Source organism: Serinus canaria, chromosome 1A, assembly GCF_022539315.1.
Source record: "Serinus canaria isolate serCan28SL12 chromosome 1A, serCan2020, whole genome shotgun sequence".
In the NCBI taxonomy this organism is placed as follows: domain Eukaryota; kingdom Metazoa; phylum Chordata; class Aves; order Passeriformes; family Fringillidae; genus Serinus; species Serinus canaria.
In genome coordinates, this window is record NC_066314.1 from 38,187,918 (window position 1) to 38,208,389 (window position 20,472).

The 20,472-nt window shown below is 37.9% G+C and overlaps 1 protein-coding gene across 1 annotated transcript in view; it reads left to right on the plus strand.

Moving 5' to 3' along the window:
• Positions 1-20,472, plus strand: part of OTOGL (otogelin like) — a 90,811-nt gene that overhangs the window by 2,256 nt on the left and 68,083 nt on the right. The window contains exons 4-18 of the mRNA XM_050969903.1: positions 76-565; positions 607-761; positions 2,041-2,098; positions 3,798-3,896; positions 4,505-4,659; positions 7,354-7,475; positions 8,616-8,821; positions 11,536-11,663; positions 12,342-12,448; positions 14,626-14,732; positions 15,424-15,549; positions 16,242-16,350; positions 16,588-16,634; positions 17,985-18,130; positions 19,660-19,783. Of these exons, the coding sequence (XP_050825860.1) occupies positions 76-565; positions 607-761; positions 2,041-2,098; positions 3,798-3,896; positions 4,505-4,659; positions 7,354-7,475; positions 8,616-8,821; positions 11,536-11,663; positions 12,342-12,448; positions 14,626-14,732; positions 15,424-15,549; positions 16,242-16,350; positions 16,588-16,634; positions 17,985-18,130; positions 19,660-19,783 (2,179 nt within the window). The remainder of the gene's footprint in view (positions 1-75; positions 566-606; positions 762-2,040; positions 2,099-3,797; positions 3,897-4,504; positions 4,660-7,353; positions 7,476-8,615; positions 8,822-11,535; positions 11,664-12,341; positions 12,449-14,625; positions 14,733-15,423; positions 15,550-16,241; positions 16,351-16,587; positions 16,635-17,984; positions 18,131-19,659; positions 19,784-20,472) is intronic.

The following is a 20,472-nucleotide window of genomic DNA, read 5'->3' on the forward strand; positions in this document are numbered from 1 at the left end:
CTCCTCCCTTTTCTGCTCTGGGCCTTTGCCATCCTTACAAATGACCCTTTGTGGGGAGATGGGCTGCGGTAACAGGAGGACAGTGAGGAGGAGCAGCTACTCCCCACCTGCTCACCCCTCCTGAGCTGTGGCCTAATGCCTTCATTCTCCCTCAGCAAAGCACCCAGTGGGCCACCTACCCTGCCAAGCCGACTGACAAACACCACGGGAAATAATCCCAGGGTGTCTCTGTGTTTTGTGGGGCTGAACAGGACCTGGAAAGCTGTTTGTGTTTGTGAGAAGCACAATGGCCGTGCCGCTGGCAAGGCTCCCTCCTGGACATGGTGCCCCAGCGGCTCCGGCCCAGCCCAGGTTCCCATCGCCCTGGCCCCACGCTGCCTCAGTGCTGCATCCCAGCAATGTTGTGCTGAAATTCAATCCTATATGGAGGAATCTTGTTCCCCCACTTGTACAGACTTGGGCTATGGAGCCCAGCCAGGGGTTATAACCCCTCTGAAGGGGGTAGGCAGGACGCCAGAGGCCGTCCCGCCTCAGGGTGCTCCAGGGAGCCCGCGGCCGAAGCAGGGTGATTTTCTCCAAGACCCTTTGAGATGTGTGTGCTGCTAGGGAGTCAAAGGCAGCTGGTGTGGAGCCCTGCCCTGAGGGTAACCGAGCCTCTGGGAGAAGCAGGACTGGAGGTGTCCTCGGAGGGCCCTCAGCAGGGCAGTGCTGCTGCACCAAGGACGCTCTGCGAAGCGGAACAAAGGCCAAAAGCAGCTTTTGTGAGGCGGGCGGCTCGGAGTTGCTGTCGGAAAAATGGAAATGGGCCTTGTTGTGCAGGGAGGGAAGGGACCCTCTGCACCTAGCAATGGATCATGGGCACCAGGAATCATTTTGGTGCAGGGGGCCTTCCAGGTGGTGATTCAATGAAATCTATTGCAGGTTGATTTTAAACAGATTGTACTGCTTGGAAGCATCCCACAACATATTTCCATTTGGAAGAGGGTGCTGTAAGAGGTGTTGGCAAGACCAACCTTAAAACGTTCCTTGCACGGTGTTGTTAACTTGAGATCCATCAGTTCAAACTCGAGATGTGGAGAATGAGTGGAGTCAGGAGGGAAGAAAAATTAGCTTACAAGCAAAGACTAAAAAATTTCTTTACTTAGTTTTACAGCTGAAGGCTGGCACTTAAGTCTGTGGGGACTGCAGAAAGATAACTTGTTTCTTCATAGAACATCAGATAAGAAATAAATAACAAACAGAGGAAAGAAGAGCTATTTAAGCAAAAAGGACCAGATTTATAAAGAAAGATATTGAAACTGGACATGAATAAATGCAAGTGGGAAACATTTAAGTGCTCAGCACTTCAATCGTGGTAAACTTTCCAGTCAGACTAGTGAGGGCAGAAGCCTCAGAGTACTTGCAGTCTGGAGTGGGATCAGTTCTTGGAAGGGAAAATGTGATGTGACAAGCTGCTATATCAGAGTGCTGGGCCAGATATGCAGGGCTTCCTCATAGTGTGTTCCTAAACAGGCAGATCAGGCAGATCTGCTTTCTCTTTTCTTTGGGATGAACCACAATGCAGTTGTGAAGGATGTCAAGGAGAACACAAAATCCATTGCAGCTGGACTGGCCATAATAGGTGCAGCATGGAGTATGAGACAGGGGAGTGGAAGCAATGGAGGGAGCTCTTCAACTATGGGCATTTGAGTAAAGTGAAAAAGGGAGATTGCACTCTCTCCCCTTCTTTTCCTTCCAAATGTAAATGCAAAACTTCCCATGTGGAACCTTGGTGATTCACTGGCATGGATGAAGAACCAGTAGTAATCTCACATAGCTGCTGTATCTTTCCCCAGTCTCCTCAAAAGACGCTGTGCTTCTCCTTCCCAGGCTGCCAGTCCCTCCAGCAGCACCCATGACTGTGCCATGCACTGGCTGAGATGCAAATTGCTCTTCTGTATTTAAAGTTCCAACCCAGTGTTTGAGTGCAAGGCCTCAGGTTTTATCAATTGATTTGTAAACCACAAAACCCCTGATTTTGCTTTTATGTTTCTCTGACAGGTTCAATCTGCCTCTCGGTTGCACCATCATGGGGCCCTGATGCGGAGTCCACCAGGAGGTCAGTGCTGTGCCCCTCACCTGCAGGAGGAGAGAGCTCTAAAATGCTGTCTTCCTCCACTGTGTTACCATGGGCTGTGGAAGCCCTCTTCTCCATGCCACTACAAAACTCTGTCCTGTCTCATTTTCTCATTTTATCCATGTTAAATATTAAAAAAAAAAAAAAAATCTTTTAAAATTGTACTTTGAAAATAGGACCTTACAACCAAATCTGAACAGCTAAGGAAGCCAATCTTTTGAGATTTTGGTTTTTTTTAAAGTTTAGTTTTATTACAATTTTTAATTTCTGCCACTTTTTTTCTGGCCTTGTCAGAGGATGTAGGTATATCAGAGAGGCTTATAACTGGTTGTGCAAAGGGAAAAGAGTGCCCAGGCAATGAGCACGAAGCTGCTCCTGTACAGATTTAAGCATTGGGCAAATATGTAAAGCAGGCTCAAGTTACAGAAATTGTTTTACAGAAAAGTTCACTGTAGGTAACTTCATTTGGAATTTTGGTATCCTTCTTGGAAAATGCTCAGGCAGGTGCCTTCTTTTGCATTTTTCTATGTAAAGGAATATATGCAATTTTACAACTGAAAATCCTGTAAACAGCAAAAGATTTCCCCATTAGTGCTGTTATAGAAACAATGGTTTTTGCTTTGTTGGTGTTTTCAGAGTATCTACGTATATTTGGAAAGAAGTGCTTAAATGGAAAAAATTCAAGGCTAAGCATGGAAAGGAATTTTCACAATGACGGATGATATTCCTAACCACTGGTAGCTTTTATGTCCCTTTACTGTAAAGGTCCCATTTTTTTCTCCATTTAATGTCACTAGCAGCTTTGCTGTGCCTCATTGGGAGTGGAAGAACCTATTTATTTAACTTACTTCCTGCCTTGTGCAATGCTTTTTTAATCTCCATCAGCAACAATGGGAGTTTTGTATGTATGTATGTAGAATTTTAATCCTACTCCATGAAGGCAAGTAAATATCTGCAAAAAAACTGGTGCAGTTTTGCTTTTGGACTAGCTTTCTTCTCCACTTTTGGGGAATGATGATTTAGACCCAACTCAATGAATGACTAGTAAATGACAAGGAGTTCATAGCTTTCAAAAAGACTATAAAACCATTTAATGCTTTTGGAAATTACTAATTATAACATGAAACGAGCCATTCCCATGGAATATAAAGTCTGACTCCAGTTACCTCTGAAGCAGAAATAACCTTTTAGCTGACTTTTTTTTTTGAATGTGGGGAAGGTTGTTTAGGACTGGTTTTGACTCTAAAATATAGATTCTAGCCTGTTCATAAACTGAATGTACCCTTTGCAGTAATGTTTAGGAGGGAGAAACTGAATATATGTATAAATTATGCTGAATTTAGGGAACTAGAATGATGTGTGTCCTGTATATTTTGAGATCAGCAGGACTGGGATTTGATTTCTTTACATGGGAACTTGACCTTTTGTTTGCTTGGAGGAGGTTGACCTTTTGCTCCTTTGTTAGTTTGGAAGTCTCAAACCAAATGAGAACCTTGCTTCTCTTTTAACTAAGGAACATGAAAGATTAAATTAAGCATATGTTAGAATATTGAGATAGTTGTTGGTTAATTTTCTCAGCTAATGTAGCGGCTCATGATTTAACAATAAAAAGACGACTGGGATCTCTCAACCCCTTTGCAAAATACTGTATCTACTAAAAGGCTGGAATGCTTCCTTGCAGGCTCATGTCCTCAGGAGTGCCTTAATGGAGCAGCCTGCACAGAGGCAGGTGACTGTGACTGTCAGTTATTTCAGGCTCAAGGAAGCAGGTGCCAAATTGGTAAGTTTTTTAGGCCAAAATAGTTTAGCATCAGCTTTCAGGAAGATTTAGGATACAGATTTTGAAAAACTACTGTTACCAGCATATTTGTGATTATTCTGTCGCAGGACTCTAATTCGGCCAGTAGCTAGGAGGATTAAAATTATATGCATTATTAGGGACATGTAGAAAACAACATCAGAAATGCCTACATTTTGCACTTGGGCTGTAATGATATATAGATACCATAACAGATAGACCATTGACTAGTATTGTCTAGTAGCCAGACAGCAAAAACCACTGCATTTCTTTTAACAAGCAGTGGTTTATTGCAAACTAAATTACCTACTATTTAAATACACTACTTTATGGAATCTGCTGTGTGTAGGGATCAACAAGAATTGTCTTACAGGATGTGCAGAATATCTAAATCCCTTGCCTCTACTTGTAATTAAAATGTCTCCACTGAAATAAATAAAAACTTAATGATGATTGCACATGGCTAAAACTGCAGACTTAAGACTAAAAAAGAGTGTGACTTTATTTAAAGTTGAAGGCGTAAGTTTATCTTTTGTACTTGCTAATTTTTGATGACCATGCTTCTTGTAAACTCAGTGTATTCTCTTCAGTACCTAACACTGGCAAGGACCGAGAAGGGATTTGCAAATCATGGGGACAGTATAATTTTGAAACATTTGATGGCATCTACTACTACTTCCCAGGGAATTGCTCCTATATATTTGCAAAAGACTGCAGTACTCTGGAACCCCAGTACACTGTTTGGGTAAGTGTGTTAACATACATTAGAAGTAAGTATGTAAGTAAACATAAAAGTAAATAAGTAAGTAAAATAAATAGAGAGATTATCAATGTACCAATCTGAGCATTAATTGCTTAAATATAAAACTGTGGAAATGTGGAAAACTTCTGGAAAAGCTTAAAATTATGTGCAGTAACTCAAAATACTAATGAAGTTATAGTCAAAAGAGTCAGTATATTAAAAATAGTATTTCTTTCTCCTCCGATCCTTAATGGGATATCTGCTCTCTCCCTTCTGGGAGCAAAAGTGGTTTTTAAACAAGACCCCAGAAACTTTTAATAAGTTTCAGCCATCAGGCTGTAAAAAAATATTGAGTTGCTGAATTGCTGAGTAAGTGCAAACAGCTATCACTTGCCTGATAGCAAGGAACACCAATGTGCTAGGCCCTAATTCACAGCAATTGGCATGCTGTGAGGATCTGTTTCCCTGGGCTATGGGATTTGCTCCCCATCTTGTCCGCTCTAGGGATTTGCATTCTAATTTTGGATTACCTCTACGTCATGCAGAGAAGATTAACTGCTCAAAGGCTTTCAACTTGACCTATGTATGGAAGGCACTCTTTTTAGTAATTTCTTCAAATTGCTGAGTATCCATGGTTAATGACTGTGGGTCAGGGAGAGTTCAAATCTATACTTTCTTTGACAAGAGATGCCCTATTTGTCAGGCTGGTGCTTACTGTGGGGAGAGGATACAAGACTATTCTATTACCTTATTCACAATGGTTGGGATTTGGTGCTGATTGGGCAGGGAAGAAGTAACAAGAGAGGTCCTCATTTTGAGCCTGTGTACGTACAGTGGTTGTAGGCATGAGAGTGGATCTAGATGCTGATTTCTGCTCTGAGGGCTGTTTTTCATTTACAAACAAATGACCTCTCCTTCCCTCAGATAACAGCACTTAGAGAAGATAAAGCTACCATTAAAACTGCCATTTCTACCTACTCATGTTGCAGAGAGATGCTGTTACACCTGCCTTTCACAATTTCATTTTAATTATTTGGATTCTATATGCAGCTGTGACCTCTTAAAGGTTTTCAGAAAGTGCTGTAGCAAAGTTCAAGATTATATTAAAATCTGGAATCAATATGTCTGTGGATTCCAGTGGCTCTGGAAAGAGGGAAGGTTCTATTCAATTACTGGAACAAATGTCGTGTTTTACTAAAAACTGAAAATGTTTACTCAGCAAAGTCATAAGTAATGTGAGACTGTAGACAGACTGGGCAATGGAGAGACAAAAACCTTGCCAAATCCTAACATTATGGTCCTTCTGGCTTTAATAATCCACCCCTCAAGAGGAGAACAAAACATAAGAATTATTTTGATTTTCCTTTATTGTGTTTCTGTCTTGGGAAGGGCTTATGTAGAAGCCATTTGCCAGGACTAATAACTTTTATGTTGTCTTTAATTGTGATTATCTTTATACATGTACAAGCTCCTAATGATTTTCCTGACCTAGTTTATTTCACCCAAAGAAAGAGTAATTGGTTTTTACCTCCAGATTTAGTGTCAGTCAAGGAAGATTAATTCAAGTATTCATGAGCACTGTATGTATTTACTTACATACAGTGAAGATATTTTCTTCACAACAGTTATATTTACAGCTTCCACCACTATATTGATAAAATGTTTCCAATTACAAATTTATTTAGTTTACAGCACTGTCAAGTGAATTGATAATGAAATTCCCATCCTTCTCAGAGAATGATGACACACAAAAGTAACATAAGTCATATTTGAGCTATCTAAACTCTGTCTATATTTTAATCTGGCTAATGATAGGCATCTAAGATGCAAAACACATTCCCCTCTCCTTTCAGTGGTGTCTAAAATAAGCTCATGGGCTTTTGAAGCTCATTAGGACATCCTACAGGTTTGGGTGGCTCATTCCCCCTAAGATTAATGAAAACTGTATAAGTTTTGCTCAAGCACAAACCCACAGTTTTCAATCCTGAGAGTACTGTATTCAAGCAAGATAAGTTGATATGCAACTAAGCCAATTCCCTGGCTCATATGTGTACTGGAGAGAAGCACACTTCAGAAAAGTCTACCTTTCTCCATTAGCAGGGCTGGAAAGCCAGTGCAAAATGGATTTTAACAGATCCATGTCGCTTAGATGCCTGCTGTAATCTGTGGGAGCTCTTCAAAATCTCAAGAAATCATGAGTGGTTCAGGAGGGCATGCTGTAGTTCAGCTAATACCAGTCTCAGCTGGCAGGAGAGTGCTGCTATTACAGAGGTTCTGTACAGTTTGTAATCCTGTTTTATAGATCAGATCTCTAGATACAGAGAAATAGGCGTGTTTGTTCATAGCAGGTAACAAGCTCCACCTTTGGCCTCTACAAGCTAACTCACTACAGTGTCTCTGAAGTTTGTCAGTATAAAATACCTGACTCCTTTATCCAGTATTTAGACCACTGGCCTGTGATCCTATGCACTATTAAACAGTTGCTGTATTTCTCAGTAGTATTATGTAGTATGAACTTTGAGTTTTGCATATCTTTATAATTGTGACTTTGCAATATTCTAGGTATTTATTTTTAAAGCTATTTCAGTAACTAGAGCATAAAAATGTAAAATATCATGTATGAATTTAATAAAAATGGTGCAAAATTATTGAGGACAAGCATTTACTCTTATTGTGTCTCTATTTTTTCCCTGAAAGATTCATAACAGTCCCCACTGTTATGGTTCAGTATACACTTGTCGTAGGTCTATCAGCTTATTTTTTTCAAACCAAGAAGAAATAATGATTTCAGGACATGAAGTAAGAAAAAATGGAATCAGGTAAGTGTTCTAATGGTGAGTTTTAATATTTTATTGCAAAAAGATAATGTGGAGTTTGGGAAAATGATGATTCTTGCACAATCCAGATAAAATAATTTGATCTGTACCTTTACTGATCCCTTGCTGTTCTATATTGGGGCTGATAGCGCTCTAATGTGAGCAGCTGTGACACTACTGATGTAATACACGAGGAGGGATAGAATACACTGTATTTACTGTGTTCAGCTTCTCAGCTGTAACCTAACAATTACTTATTCCTTCTTTTTACAGACAAAGTCTGTGTCAGGCAGTCCCAGCAAATCCCTGGTGCATCCTGATAGCATTTTGAACAAGTCAATCATTATTTATTCTTGGTAGCTATAGCTAATATAAGACATGATCGTCTTCTAGATGAGTCTGAATTGGTTAAAAAAAAAGACCTTAAGCCCTTTTGGGGAAAAAACTCCACAAAATATCTCTGAGGTACATTGAACCTCCAAATTTACCTTTCTTTTTGTAAGTAAAATATGTGCCTAAGGCTACCATAGGTGTATTTTACTGATTGTACAGAAATTTTAAGAAAGTTGTTGAGGTGCTTTTGCCATCCCCTTTGTAATGCCTTTAGTATCTGAGAATGGTAGCTCTGGTGATGTGTTTGACCCAACAGAAGCAACTTTGGAAGACTAGGATTACATCTGTGCTTATTATTGTCCAGTGGTCTTTCACCAAAGGAGGAAGAGGTACAACTTTTTTGTCAGTGGTGTTTTCTGTACTGCAAGCTCCTCCTTTTGCAGATGTCTAACCCAGTGATGACCCAGTGCCCAGAAGGGCTCCTGGTGGTTCCATGCCTAATGCAGTGTGCTTATGAACTCGAGTATTCCTCAATGTGGTGTGCCAGGCTTTGAAAGCAAAGATGCATTATTCTTCAAGCCTATAATTGATACAACTGATAGGTCTATACAGCAGAAAGCACTCAGTCTTGATGGTTGATATAGAGAAGTAAACATAAGATAATAAAACCATGATGAAGAATTGAATGGAGTGATGGTGTACACCCAGGAAAAAGTGCCTGTTGAGTCAGAGGGTAATGTTTTATGTGGTATTTTTCTAGCATGAACCTCATTTCATCTGAGATCTTTGATGTAGACTATATTTTTCCAGGTTAATATTGCCTCAGACAGTTGGAAATGCTTTCATTGAGAGACTAGCTGACTATATTCTGGTGAAGACTACCTTTGGTTTTTCTCTTGCTTGGGATGGAAACTCTGGTATTTATATTAAGCTGACAGAAAATCATAAGGGAAAATCTTGTGGCCTATGTGGAAATTTTAATGGCAATAAATATGATGACCTGATACTTCAAAACAGTAAGTAAATATCTTACCCTTACTTTGTGTGAACAGGTTCCATGTTCACTTTAAATACACTGCTGTATAAGTATAATGCTGTAAAAAGGCAGTCCTGTTTTAATTATTTCAGTAAAATAGTATATCTTCTCTACTTTTACTTCTCCTCATCATTAAAGATGGAAAGGGAAAAGGTCCTAGTTCAAGAAAGTATTTATATGTGCATTTAAACCTCTTGCTCAGCAAAGTACTTGGGGTATGTTTATCCTAGCTGATGAAAATGCCTCAAACAATAAATGCATAAACAAATGTTTATGGTTTTCTCTGTGTTTAAAGATGAAGGGAAGAGCAGCATCTCCAGTTATTCTTTAATAGCAGCATCATAAAAATCCTAGTTAAAATAAGTAAATTTCAAAGGCGTTTCCTGGGAGTTCCTTGTATCCCCTTGTTGGTATGGTGGACTAAGGGCCTCTGACTACTTTTTGAGATGAGGAGCTGCTTTGTGCTGTGTCTGAGGCAGATATGACTTTTTAAACTTGTATTCTGTAGCCTAGATAGGGAATACTCCAAGTAGAATTTTGTCCTACTTGCAAATAATGTGGGAAAAAAAAAAAAAAAGGAACAAGAACGAGCTTGAAAATATGAGGATTTCTCTCACTCTCTTATACAAAAAAAATAAGATTATCTTTCTGTTACCATTAACTGCTGAGAGAATCTAGTCCCATGGCTCTGCATGCACAGTAACTTTTTTCCTTTTTTTTATGGTTGGTAGAGGAGCTTTAAAGGAGGGAAGGAATGCTCACTCTACATATCTTTGCAAAATCTCTAAAAATCTGCCTGGGTATACATTTTTCATACCTTTTCTGCCATAAAAGCAGTAAGTTTTCTGCAGTAACATCTGCACACCAGAGTACAGTATGTTTAATAACCAGTTTAGTATGCTGATGCGTAATAATAGCAAAAAAAATATGTGGAGGAAATAATGAATTCATGTGATCTCTATAATTCAGTAATTTCAGTACCTTTGGGTGTATTATTATGTTTAGATGTATTCTGTTATAAAAGATTTCCAGCTCATACCTGTCTTCATTTTCAGAGCTAAATTTTTTCACCATGATCATTTCATCTAGTATATTTCTTTATCAGAAATGATAGCATTATTGCAGTGTGCAACTGAGAGCCAAATGAATTACTTTAATCTTGAACCAGTTGTATAACATGGTGCTTTGATTCTGCAAATACAAAGCATGAGATTCTGAGATCTTCACAAGAATAGACTGATAATTCAGATACCTTCCAAGCTGCAACATTTTCCTAAGAATTTTTAAGTCTTATCAATCATTTGATATAATGATTTCTCTCTCCCAGCTAAACTACTTCCCTGAGTAGTGTAAAGGTAACCCTTGCATCTATCCTGAGTATTCCAGAATCCAAATGCTCATTATTTGTCATGCTTAAATAAATAAGCTGCTGAGAAGCATATGATATATCATTTCAAAGTACAGTTAAAAAGCAAACCCATTTTCTGTTTCCTTCACCTTTAATGCCATCTTTGTGTTGCTTTAATATGAAAGACTGTGTCTGTGTATAAAACTGTTTCAAGAACAATGATTTTATTTTGTGATATTTTTCAAAGACTTAGAAGTTTTTTTCAAGCCATGTCAAAATGTACATAAAGTAGTTTTAATGTTTTTGTAGAATCAGAGTTATAACAGCAGGTTCATCTCTAGATTAAACCCCAGATTTTTGTATTTTGGAAAGGTCTTCTGCATTAAGAAATACTCTGTCAGAGAGGAAGAAATATTTTATGTCTCCTTTACTCTGAAGCAAAACAGACTGATGGTTAGTAATTTATTTGTGGAGGTCCAAGTATCTCATTAGTGTGCTTTGTGGCTTTCCACATTGCAGTGTCCAACTTTGTACCTCTTGTGCTGGAAGTTAGATGAAGTTTTCTATGATACAGCTCTGTGAAAAAAACCCCTCTAGCTGATTTCATTTCAATATCTTGTCTCCTAGCCATGCATGGATATAGATAACCATAGCATAGACAATTACTGTCAGGTTCTTCAAAGTGGAGGCAATATACCCTTTTTAACCCAATAAAGAATGTAGAGAAAATGCAATATTTCGTTCTTGCTGCAAGTATATGGGAATTTTGTGTCTGTTTTTTTACTGCCAAAATTCTTGTATGTTCCTGTATCTAAGCCTGTTGCCATGACTTCCAATCCCTCATCTTGTTCATTCTCCCATGCTCGTGCTGTGAGGAGAGCCTGGCATCTTGTGCCTGTGTGTTGTAGGGCTTTTCTGCAATAAGGGAAAGGGAGGGAGATATTAGCACTAACTGACCTTTGTGAAACGTGGTGAAAGACTTAAATTGTTTCAAAGAAATGTATTTTTTCTTAAGTGTTCAATGCCTTCCACTTGTGATTATTTGTATATTTATTATGAAATTATCAGTGATTGTGCTTAAAATAACCCCAAAAAATATTGAAAAAATACATGACAAAGCAGACACTTTGTCATGTATTTTTTCAATATTTTTATTTAAATGTAGTATAAAATACAACCTGAAGTAAAAAAGGCAAGATATTATGTTTCTTTATGACTCGTACTCTGAAATCATCTGTAATTGAGGTAATGAACACATTGAAAAATGACTAAAATTTTCAAATTTGTCTTATGTGTTTGCGTTGACAATTTTTTACTATTGCTCTCCCAATGTTTTTATGCAGTAGGTGAACATACAGAAGACATTGCTGAATTTGCAAATAGCTGGGCTGTGCAAGCCTCAGATGATGTAGCTTGTGTTCCTACTGCCTCAGATTTTCCCAGTCCTTGCTCAGCCACTGCAGAATCCACTGAGGTAAATTAATTATATTTTATGTATATACATAGATACATGCATATGTATACATGTATTTTCTTAATCTTCACTGCCTACTGATGGTACAAGAATCTAACAATATACACAATGTTGAAAAAGCCTTAAATGCATTGAAGAAAGGAAAAGATCTTTGGGAAAGATTCAGATCAGGGCTGTTGCTAGGAAAAGATCTTTGGGAAAGATTCAGATCAGGGCTGTTGCTGAAGTTCTTCATACGTTTAGCTTAGAAGTACAAAGGCTCAGATTGGATGTGCCAAGTGGCACCAGTCTGCTGGCAGAGCTCTTCATTACTGCATTAAACTTGGGTTCAGTTTCCAGTTCTGGCATCTTACACCTCATTATTTTACCAGTTGTGAAATACTGCAGAAATAGTTGCAGGTCAGCTACTGCATTGACACAAATTTCTTTTCTTTACCATTTCACACTTTTTCATCCCAGGTGGTTTAGGACCAGCACGCAGTCAAACAAACCTAGGCACAGAGGAAAAATTTTAGGAAGAATAATGAAAGAGGTATATAAGTAAATTAAGACGACACCATGCTCAAATTTTAATGGGGATATAAAGGACCTTAGACTAGGGAAACAAAGCTAAAAAGAATGATGCCTGTTCAGAAAGTGTTGGCTAACTTCCATTTACTGATTCTCCTTAATGCACAGGACATATTCTTCAAGTGCCAAATATTCCTACAGTTTCCTTTTCTCAGCTGTCATGAAAGTATAGATCCGTATTCTTATATTTCAAGCTGCATGAATGATCTTTGCAGGTAAGTACTGGAATTCTTGTATATTTAATCTTGACACATGAAATGAATGCTCAGTCTTTTGTGTGGGACCAGAATGAAAGAACATTGTGGGAAGTTGGGAAGAACCAAGCTCAAAATGAAAGAGATGGGGTTTCTCAGGGGGTAATTTGTGTGGGAACAAAAGGTACAGAACCAGCCTGACAAGGGATATTTGATTGCTGAGGGCTTACATAGATTCAAGGAAACATTAGACAAGTAAGTGTAAGGTAAATTCATGGAGAATCACTCATGACAAAAAATGAGTTGCTAATCACAAAAAATCCATGAAACTTTTATCTGGGGGTGCAGAAACAGAACTATGTGGAGATGATACTAGGAAGAAATGAAAATACTGGAAGAGCTGGGCCATTTGTCAGACACAGCTGGACTATTTTTTTATGAGTAACCACTATCATTCAAATTAGTAGAATTTTTACAAAATGGTGCCATTTACTTAAATTCAGAGCTGCCAAAAGAAATTGAACTCATTTGTTTTGATGGGAGTCACACCCCGTCAGCTGCTGGCAGTGTAGGCAACCTGGTATCCTAATTAATCTAGTCATTCAAGTTAAAATTGTACTCCAGTAATTGAAGAGATAATTGGGCAATGTACCACTTTCTTTTTGGTAAGGTTTTCAAATGAGGAAGTAATTGTCAGAAATAGGAGGATTTTTCCAGAGTATATAATTCTCAGAGTATCATCAGTTTAATCAAAAGGACACAGAAAGGATCACAAGACTAAACATAAGGATCCCTCAGTATAATCCATTAAAACTTGTTAGTTCAATTTTTGATTAATGTTTAGTTTTCTGATTTACCATAGAGTCAAGATAGAAAAATTTGTGTTTTTAGGCAAACACTGGTGTTGCTCAGAAAAGAGCCTCTGTACGGTCTCTATGTAACTCAGGAATTTACTGTGACTTTTGAAGAATAACAAAAGCCATTTTTTTTCAAGTCGGATATTGAATCAGTGCCATGGTGTTAAGGAGGGTTGGATTTTTTGTGAACAATCTGATTCGTGTTGATGTGAATTTTGTGGATGTTAAAAACCTTGAAGTTTCTAAGTCTCAGAAATTCATTAATTTAGGCTTATTTTGTTTCTAAAAGAGACCTCTCTTCTTGTGGCTTAGTGTCAGTTTATGAAGGTTTTTTGTGTGGCCATAGTATAGTCCAGGTATTCTTTCTATTAAGACCCATTTAATTGGATTAGATAAGGAGAGCTGGAGAGACTCTGATCACTGTAACAAAGAGTGCTGTGGTGTTTGATTTGATGATAGATGTGTTGAAAGCAGAATACAAATACAATATAAGATATTCTTAAGACGATTAATTTTGGAAGCATGATCCGGTGTGCTAAGGGGCAAACTCAGTTGATCTGTCATAAACATTCTTATAATAGAAATGTCATGTTGTGACTAGTTTGTTTTGGCATCAGATCTTCCACAGCTAATGTTTTGAGTTGTTTGACTTTCACAGAAACAAAAGTTGGGTGGTATTTCACCGTATGTGACTTACATCTGAATAAAATTTGAACTTGCCTGAATATTAACGGATATCTTTTTACTTGATTCTGGTAAAAATGCACTGTACAGCTTCTTCTGTATGGACTAAGGCAGAAATCTTGACTTTGCCCAAGGCTCTGCTGCCCTGAGCCTGTCCACAGTATTCAGTGGATAACACTTCTGCCTCTGAGAACTTCAGCACAAGGTCAGGAGGATTCCACTAATAGGGTTCTTCTTGTCTAAGTTCAAGGCAATTGGAGACTTGAAGTTCTCACTTGAACCAGAATGTCTTTTATAAGTGTAGGTCAGAGTTTCTATGTCATGCAGGATGGAGAAGTCTGATATGGGGATCTTGAGACTGTTGAGTTGTCCATTGTCTTCAAGAAAAAGTCCTGTTTCTATTTCACTTCAGACAGCTCTTTTTAAAAATAATAGATTAGTGGTTTTATTCATTATTGTAATGTTAAAGTGAAATAACTTTTAGTGATATCAAATGATAAAACCACAATGGTGTATTCAGTATAGCTTATTCCATTTTATATTTTCCCTGTGTGCTTTTATGACCGAGTGGTGTCAGCTATGCATGCCATGTCACATGGCAGGAATTTTTAGATGGGATTTGTGTTCCTTGATTATTCTCTTATTTTATCATTTCAGAGTGGATGATGATGAAACATACTGCAGGGCGGTGACAGAGTACGCTAGAGCATGTTCTCACGCTGGGTCTCCGGTGCGGGACTGGAGGGATGACTTTCCTGCCTGTAGTAAGATTCTTCAATAAAGCACGAACCTTTGAGATATCCCATGTATTCAGTTCAAATATTCCACCTTGATAACACTTTTCCTTGTAGAACTCAAACCTGATACTCAAGCTGATCAGCCAGTTTCACTCTTGCTGGCAAACAATGAAGTCAATGACTTGCTTGAGGAATATTTTATTTGTGCTATGATTTAGATTCATACAGAATTCATGTTTCTGTGGATTTCTTGAAGCATCATGTATGCTGATCATATTCTAAGATAAAGAGCAAATATCTGTGGAGATTTGCTGTTGATCTTTGTCCCAGAAGACTTCTCAACCTCTACTGGCCCTATAACAGAATTAAAGTAGTTAATCCAGCTCCTTCTTGTTATCATTACCACCCATCAATTGCAGCTCATTCTCATGCACAAGGCTTAGAACTAGCTGAGATATGTAAGCATTCACAGAATGTCACAGAAGCTATAACTTATTTCGGAGAGATATTACAAGGATTTGCTAAAGTAAGGCTTAAATATTGACAAGAGCTTCACTATAGCTCATCAGTTCAAACTCCTCCAAAACATGCATTTTACTTTATCGGATAACCTATCTATACCAGAAGAGCTGCACAATGTTTATTTGACAGAAATGGATTTTCTAGCATGGAAAGAGAAATTGCACTAATGTTCAGTATACCATGGGTTTTTTCTTAGCTGAGAAGTGTGAAGACACCTTTGTTCACCGTGACTGTATCAGTTGTTGCCCACCAACTTGCACATTTGAAAAGGATTGTCTTGGCAGCAATCTGCACTGTTTAGATGGCTGTTACTGTCCAGATGGTAAATATTGTCAATGTTATTTCAAAAATATGTGTAAAGCTACTATCCAACATCATAATGATGTCTAAATAGACTGTGGTTTAAGTTAGTGCCTGGAACTATGAATATTGTAAATTCTGCCCTAGATGTTGTTATTGTCACTGTGATTCTGCCCTTTATTGTGTGATAAACATTCATCTAGAATAAAAAGGTGTCTCAGCATGCAATATCAGTTAAAATCTGGAGATGTTACTATTTCTTCCTACAATAGGATATTGCACAGATTTAGTCCACTTTATTTGAATTATTCAAAGATCTATAGAAATTTTGCTTTGACATGCTCTGTACAAGAAACCAAATTTTCGGAGACCTGTATGGGACAAAATATATTGGCTGGACTATTAACCATTCTAGTTCTAGACAGACTAAAGATAGTGAGATTTCAGAACCTTTTCATATTTGAGTCTGTACAGTTTTACATGCTTAAGGCAGACATTTTTCATAAAGCAATGATTCAGAGTGACAACTTCTTATTAGGGAGCTGAGCTCTGAGCTCTCTGCACCCACTGGGCAAATGTTTTTGCTGGTCCTTGTTTAAGACTGATAACATCACCTCCTGGGAGACTGGAAAGTTTGAGTCAGATGGGGGAAGAGCAGTGATCTGGGTAGGTTAATTTGTTTTATATCCCATTAATTAACTTCTTTCCCAACAGGTCTCATTATGGAAAATGGAACTTGTATCTCTTTGTCGAATTGTCCTTGTATTTATCATGGAACTGCTTTCCCTGTAGGCTCAAAAATTGAACAAGAATGTAGCAACTGGTATGTGAAAGCCCATGTGTTTCATCTCTCAAGGGCTACTGGCCATAGTTAGTTTAACATAGTCACACTCAAATTTTAAACAAAAGATACTGTTTATGTTTTACAGTCGGAGGCCTGTGTGTCACTAAAATATACAGGCTATTTTGTGTGAATTCAAGACATATTAATTAACTCAAAACTACTTATTTTGCTAACAATCTGAACACTATTACTCTGTTTTGTGATTTTCCTTTTTAGTATTTGTGTTGGTAGCATTTGGAACTGCACTGATCATGACTGTCCAGGTATTTGTATTTCATTACTCTTTTCTCACTTCATAACAAAAATGATAAACTTTTCTAAAGACAACAGGACCCTATATGATCCAAGACTTTTGGCTGCCAGTTTAGGCAGAAAGTTTAAGCAAGTGGATATTGACAGTAGCTGTGGGCCAGCTAGAATGAAGCTGTTATTTGCCTGATCATACTCATCCTGCATTTTCTCACGTGCTTCCCCTACCTCTGTGCTACAGCCACATGTTGTTTTCTATCTCTTGTTTATGCTTAGTGTTATTTGCCACATGTGGTGTATTTTTATTGCCGGTGCAGTACCTAGGCCAGGCATAAGAATCTCCTCACTTTCAGGGGCAACTTTATTGCGAGTAATAAGAAAACCACCATTACAATACTGTGGGCTGCATTTTCTCTCTTGTAATAGCAGTTTATGTTTGACTAATCATTCTTATCTTTAAAGATAGCATGTCTCTGTAATGAATTACACAGGGGAACATGGAGCAGGCAGAGGGTGAAACTCCCTTGATAGTTCTGTATCTCACATGATATTATAGTATGAAGCTTGTGAAAGTGAGATATTTTTTACAAGTTAAGGAGCCCTCTTTGAATGAAGTAATAAAGCTTAACAGTTGTTAAACAAGGCTTGACAGTGTGGATCTCTAATTGAAAACAATTGCCTTTGAGAAGCACTCCCTATGTCTTATGTGTGTTGTGTGTGCATGTGAGGGGTTTATTATAACTACTTTGCCTGGTCCTAGGGACAGAGTTGCTGTTAGCAGTGGGAGCAGGTTAGATGTGCTCCAACAGAGCACCTCCGGCAGCCAAAATGGATCTAGTTTGTGTGCAGTGATGCTATCCCATGGTGTGAATGAAAGTGTGGTGAGTAGAGATGAGCTGGAGACATGCTTCAGCAGTGCATTCCTGATTTGAACTGGAAAAAATCCCAAAATATGTGCCCTAATGACACCTGCATCCCCTTCATACCTGTGGTAGCAAGCAGTTCCATAATACCTAGAAGGATGGAGAAAGAGGTTCTCTTTCATACTGAGTCATGGGAAAAAATGAGAAAAAGATTCTAGGATACTTCTGAATTGTAATAAAGAGAAAAATCTTTTGTGTTTTAGTCATAGGCCTCTCACCTAGTTAGAACCAAGAGATGCTGCACATGGATGTGTTCTTTATGAGGTGGTATCTGTTGGAAATAGATGTTTCTAGCATAACTTTTTCTAAATGCCATTACTATTATATAGATTAGTCTCCTAGAAATCAGGAGGAAGTTTCTTTTTATTCCTCTCTTACATAATTTGCAGAATAATGTTGCATTATTATTTTGTTGAACATCTTTGTACTTTTTCTCTCAAGCTGAGTGCTCCATCACAGGCAGCTCTCATTTCACGACATTTGATGGACGTCATTTTACCTTTCTTGGGATTTGCCAGTACATTTTGGTAAAAGGCACTGGAAAAAACAAATTCACAATCACTTTACAAAAAGCACCTTGTGGACAGGTAAGATACATTTTTTTTGAAATGTTGAAACAATCAGGTCCATCCATATTTCAGGCAATCTTCTATAAGTTCTACTGTAAACTACATGGTAATGTTAAATAGAAAATATAAACTGAAACCATCTAACAACTTTTAGTTTTTGTTATGCTATGTGTTATACTGCCCTTTGTAAAAACTATTGCAACTTTAGAGGGTCTAAAGTCTAAAGAGTTACTAATTTATGCATATTGAAGTTGTATAAACACCTTTAGTTATGGTACCAACACATGTCAGGCTTTGAAAAAGCTGCTGTTGGCAGAACTATAGGTTTAATACATCACTATTTAGGCAAGAATTTTTTAGCTTTAGATTTCATTTGATATGTTATAACATATTTAATTTGTTGGAACAATGTCTTTTAGAAAACTATCTATGAGACTAGGCACCACTTATACTTGTTTGAAGATATTTTGGCAGACATTCAACAACAGGCTTTAGGAATAAAGGTGCTGATAAAGTGTACTTACCTGTGAGAGTGGATTTCATGATGCTGTTAGGCTCTCAGGAGAAGGGGCCTTGAGACTGTCACTCACAGCTGACCATGTGCAGAGGACAGGGATGTCTGAACATCTCAGCAGGAAGCAATGCCCTACTCTGGGACTGTCTCTCATGTCCTCCTTTCAAAAGCTTGATTATGAGCTGGGGACCTCCTTCTCCTGCAGAGATGTTGAGACAGCTGTTTCTGCATTTCAGGTGGCCTCAAGCATGAAATGATTGGTTAGGTATCCACTGAAAAATAAGGTTGCCACCGGTAATAACCTTTTGTAGAGCTCTAGGCACCCTGAAAAATTTCAGGATGAAAACAGAGGGGTCCCTGGGGAGCATAAGATGCTTGGTTTCAGCTAATTCTGTGTTGGCTTTTGTCCTGTATTTAGGTTCATAAATTCTGCCTGGATTGTACACTAAAATAATGTGTTTGACATGGTTTACAGGCCACAATTTTTCAATAGTCAGATATTTATAAATTATTGTAATATAATACTGGAGAACTTATGTCCTTTTTGTCTGTAATCAGAGATCATCACTACATTTTATGTGTGCCAGAGTTTCTTTTCCCTGCATTGCTGCATATGTGCTCTGGTTGCAGCAGCTTGATTTAGATCAGGTCAGACTCTTGCTGTACCGATGGTTAACCCATCAATGAGCTGTACCCAAGGTGGCCGTGCAAATATGGAATTTTCAACCCAGTATCAGTACCTGGGGACCTCTGTCCACTTACTATAACACTATAATACTGCCATAAAAGCTAAAATGCATTCTCCTACCTTATGAAGATTATGCATAAGCAACGTTATATGATGTTGTACATACAATTTTGAGTGCCTTGTTTAAAGCTTTGAGTGATAGTTTATAACTGATTTACCTGATGATAGCTCTGATATTTCCTTTCTGTTTGCTTTTTTCCCCGCCTGCTGCTTGTTTGGTTCTGTTTTCCATGATAATTTTAATGCCATTGCCTGTTTCTGATGGTGAAACTTGTTTCTACTTAGAACTTTGACCACGCCTGCATCGAGTCTATAACACTGGTTCTTGAAGATGATGTGAGGAAACAAGTAACTCTCACAAGATATGGTCAAATCCAGGCTGTCCCTAACCAAGTTTTTAACCTCAATGGTAAGAAGTGCATGAAGAAGAATATTACCAAAGTTCACATTCTGTCTCTTATATGCTCCAAAACTTTTTAATAATAATAAAAAAGAAATTCTTTAAAAGAAGGTATTTCTTTAAACATAACTTATAAAAGCATACAATCACTTGCTTCTCAGAAAATTAATAATAGTTATAGAAATTTACTTTTATCATCTGTAAAACAATCCTTCATTATGCCCTCATTTCTTTGCATTTCTTATCTTACAGAGTACCTAGAAATTCCACTCATTTTGTTTGTGTTTAGGGGGAGAGAAGTAAGAAAAAGAAAGGAAGTGAAGAGACCTTGATCCTAACGTCTAGCTTGTTTAAGCTTGTTAGACTAAATAGGATGGAATAGAATCCATGTGCTCCATAGGATCAATTATATTGATTTCACTGCTAACTTTTGTTGTGATTTCAGACAGGTTACTTCACGGTTTTGGAAAGGCTAGTAAAAGAAACTGTGCTTAAAAGCATGTTATAATATTAAGCACTGAAGGTAGAAATGATATTGCTAAATTTTGAAATTTATAATGACCAGTTACTGAAATTTTAGTCTCTTTCTAAAAGAGTAAAATGAGAATAAAATTCTTACCCAGAGTTCAGCAAAACAGATTTTAAGGAGTCCTGTGCTGGTGATTGCAGATATGTCTTTTTTTCATTAAATTTGTCTA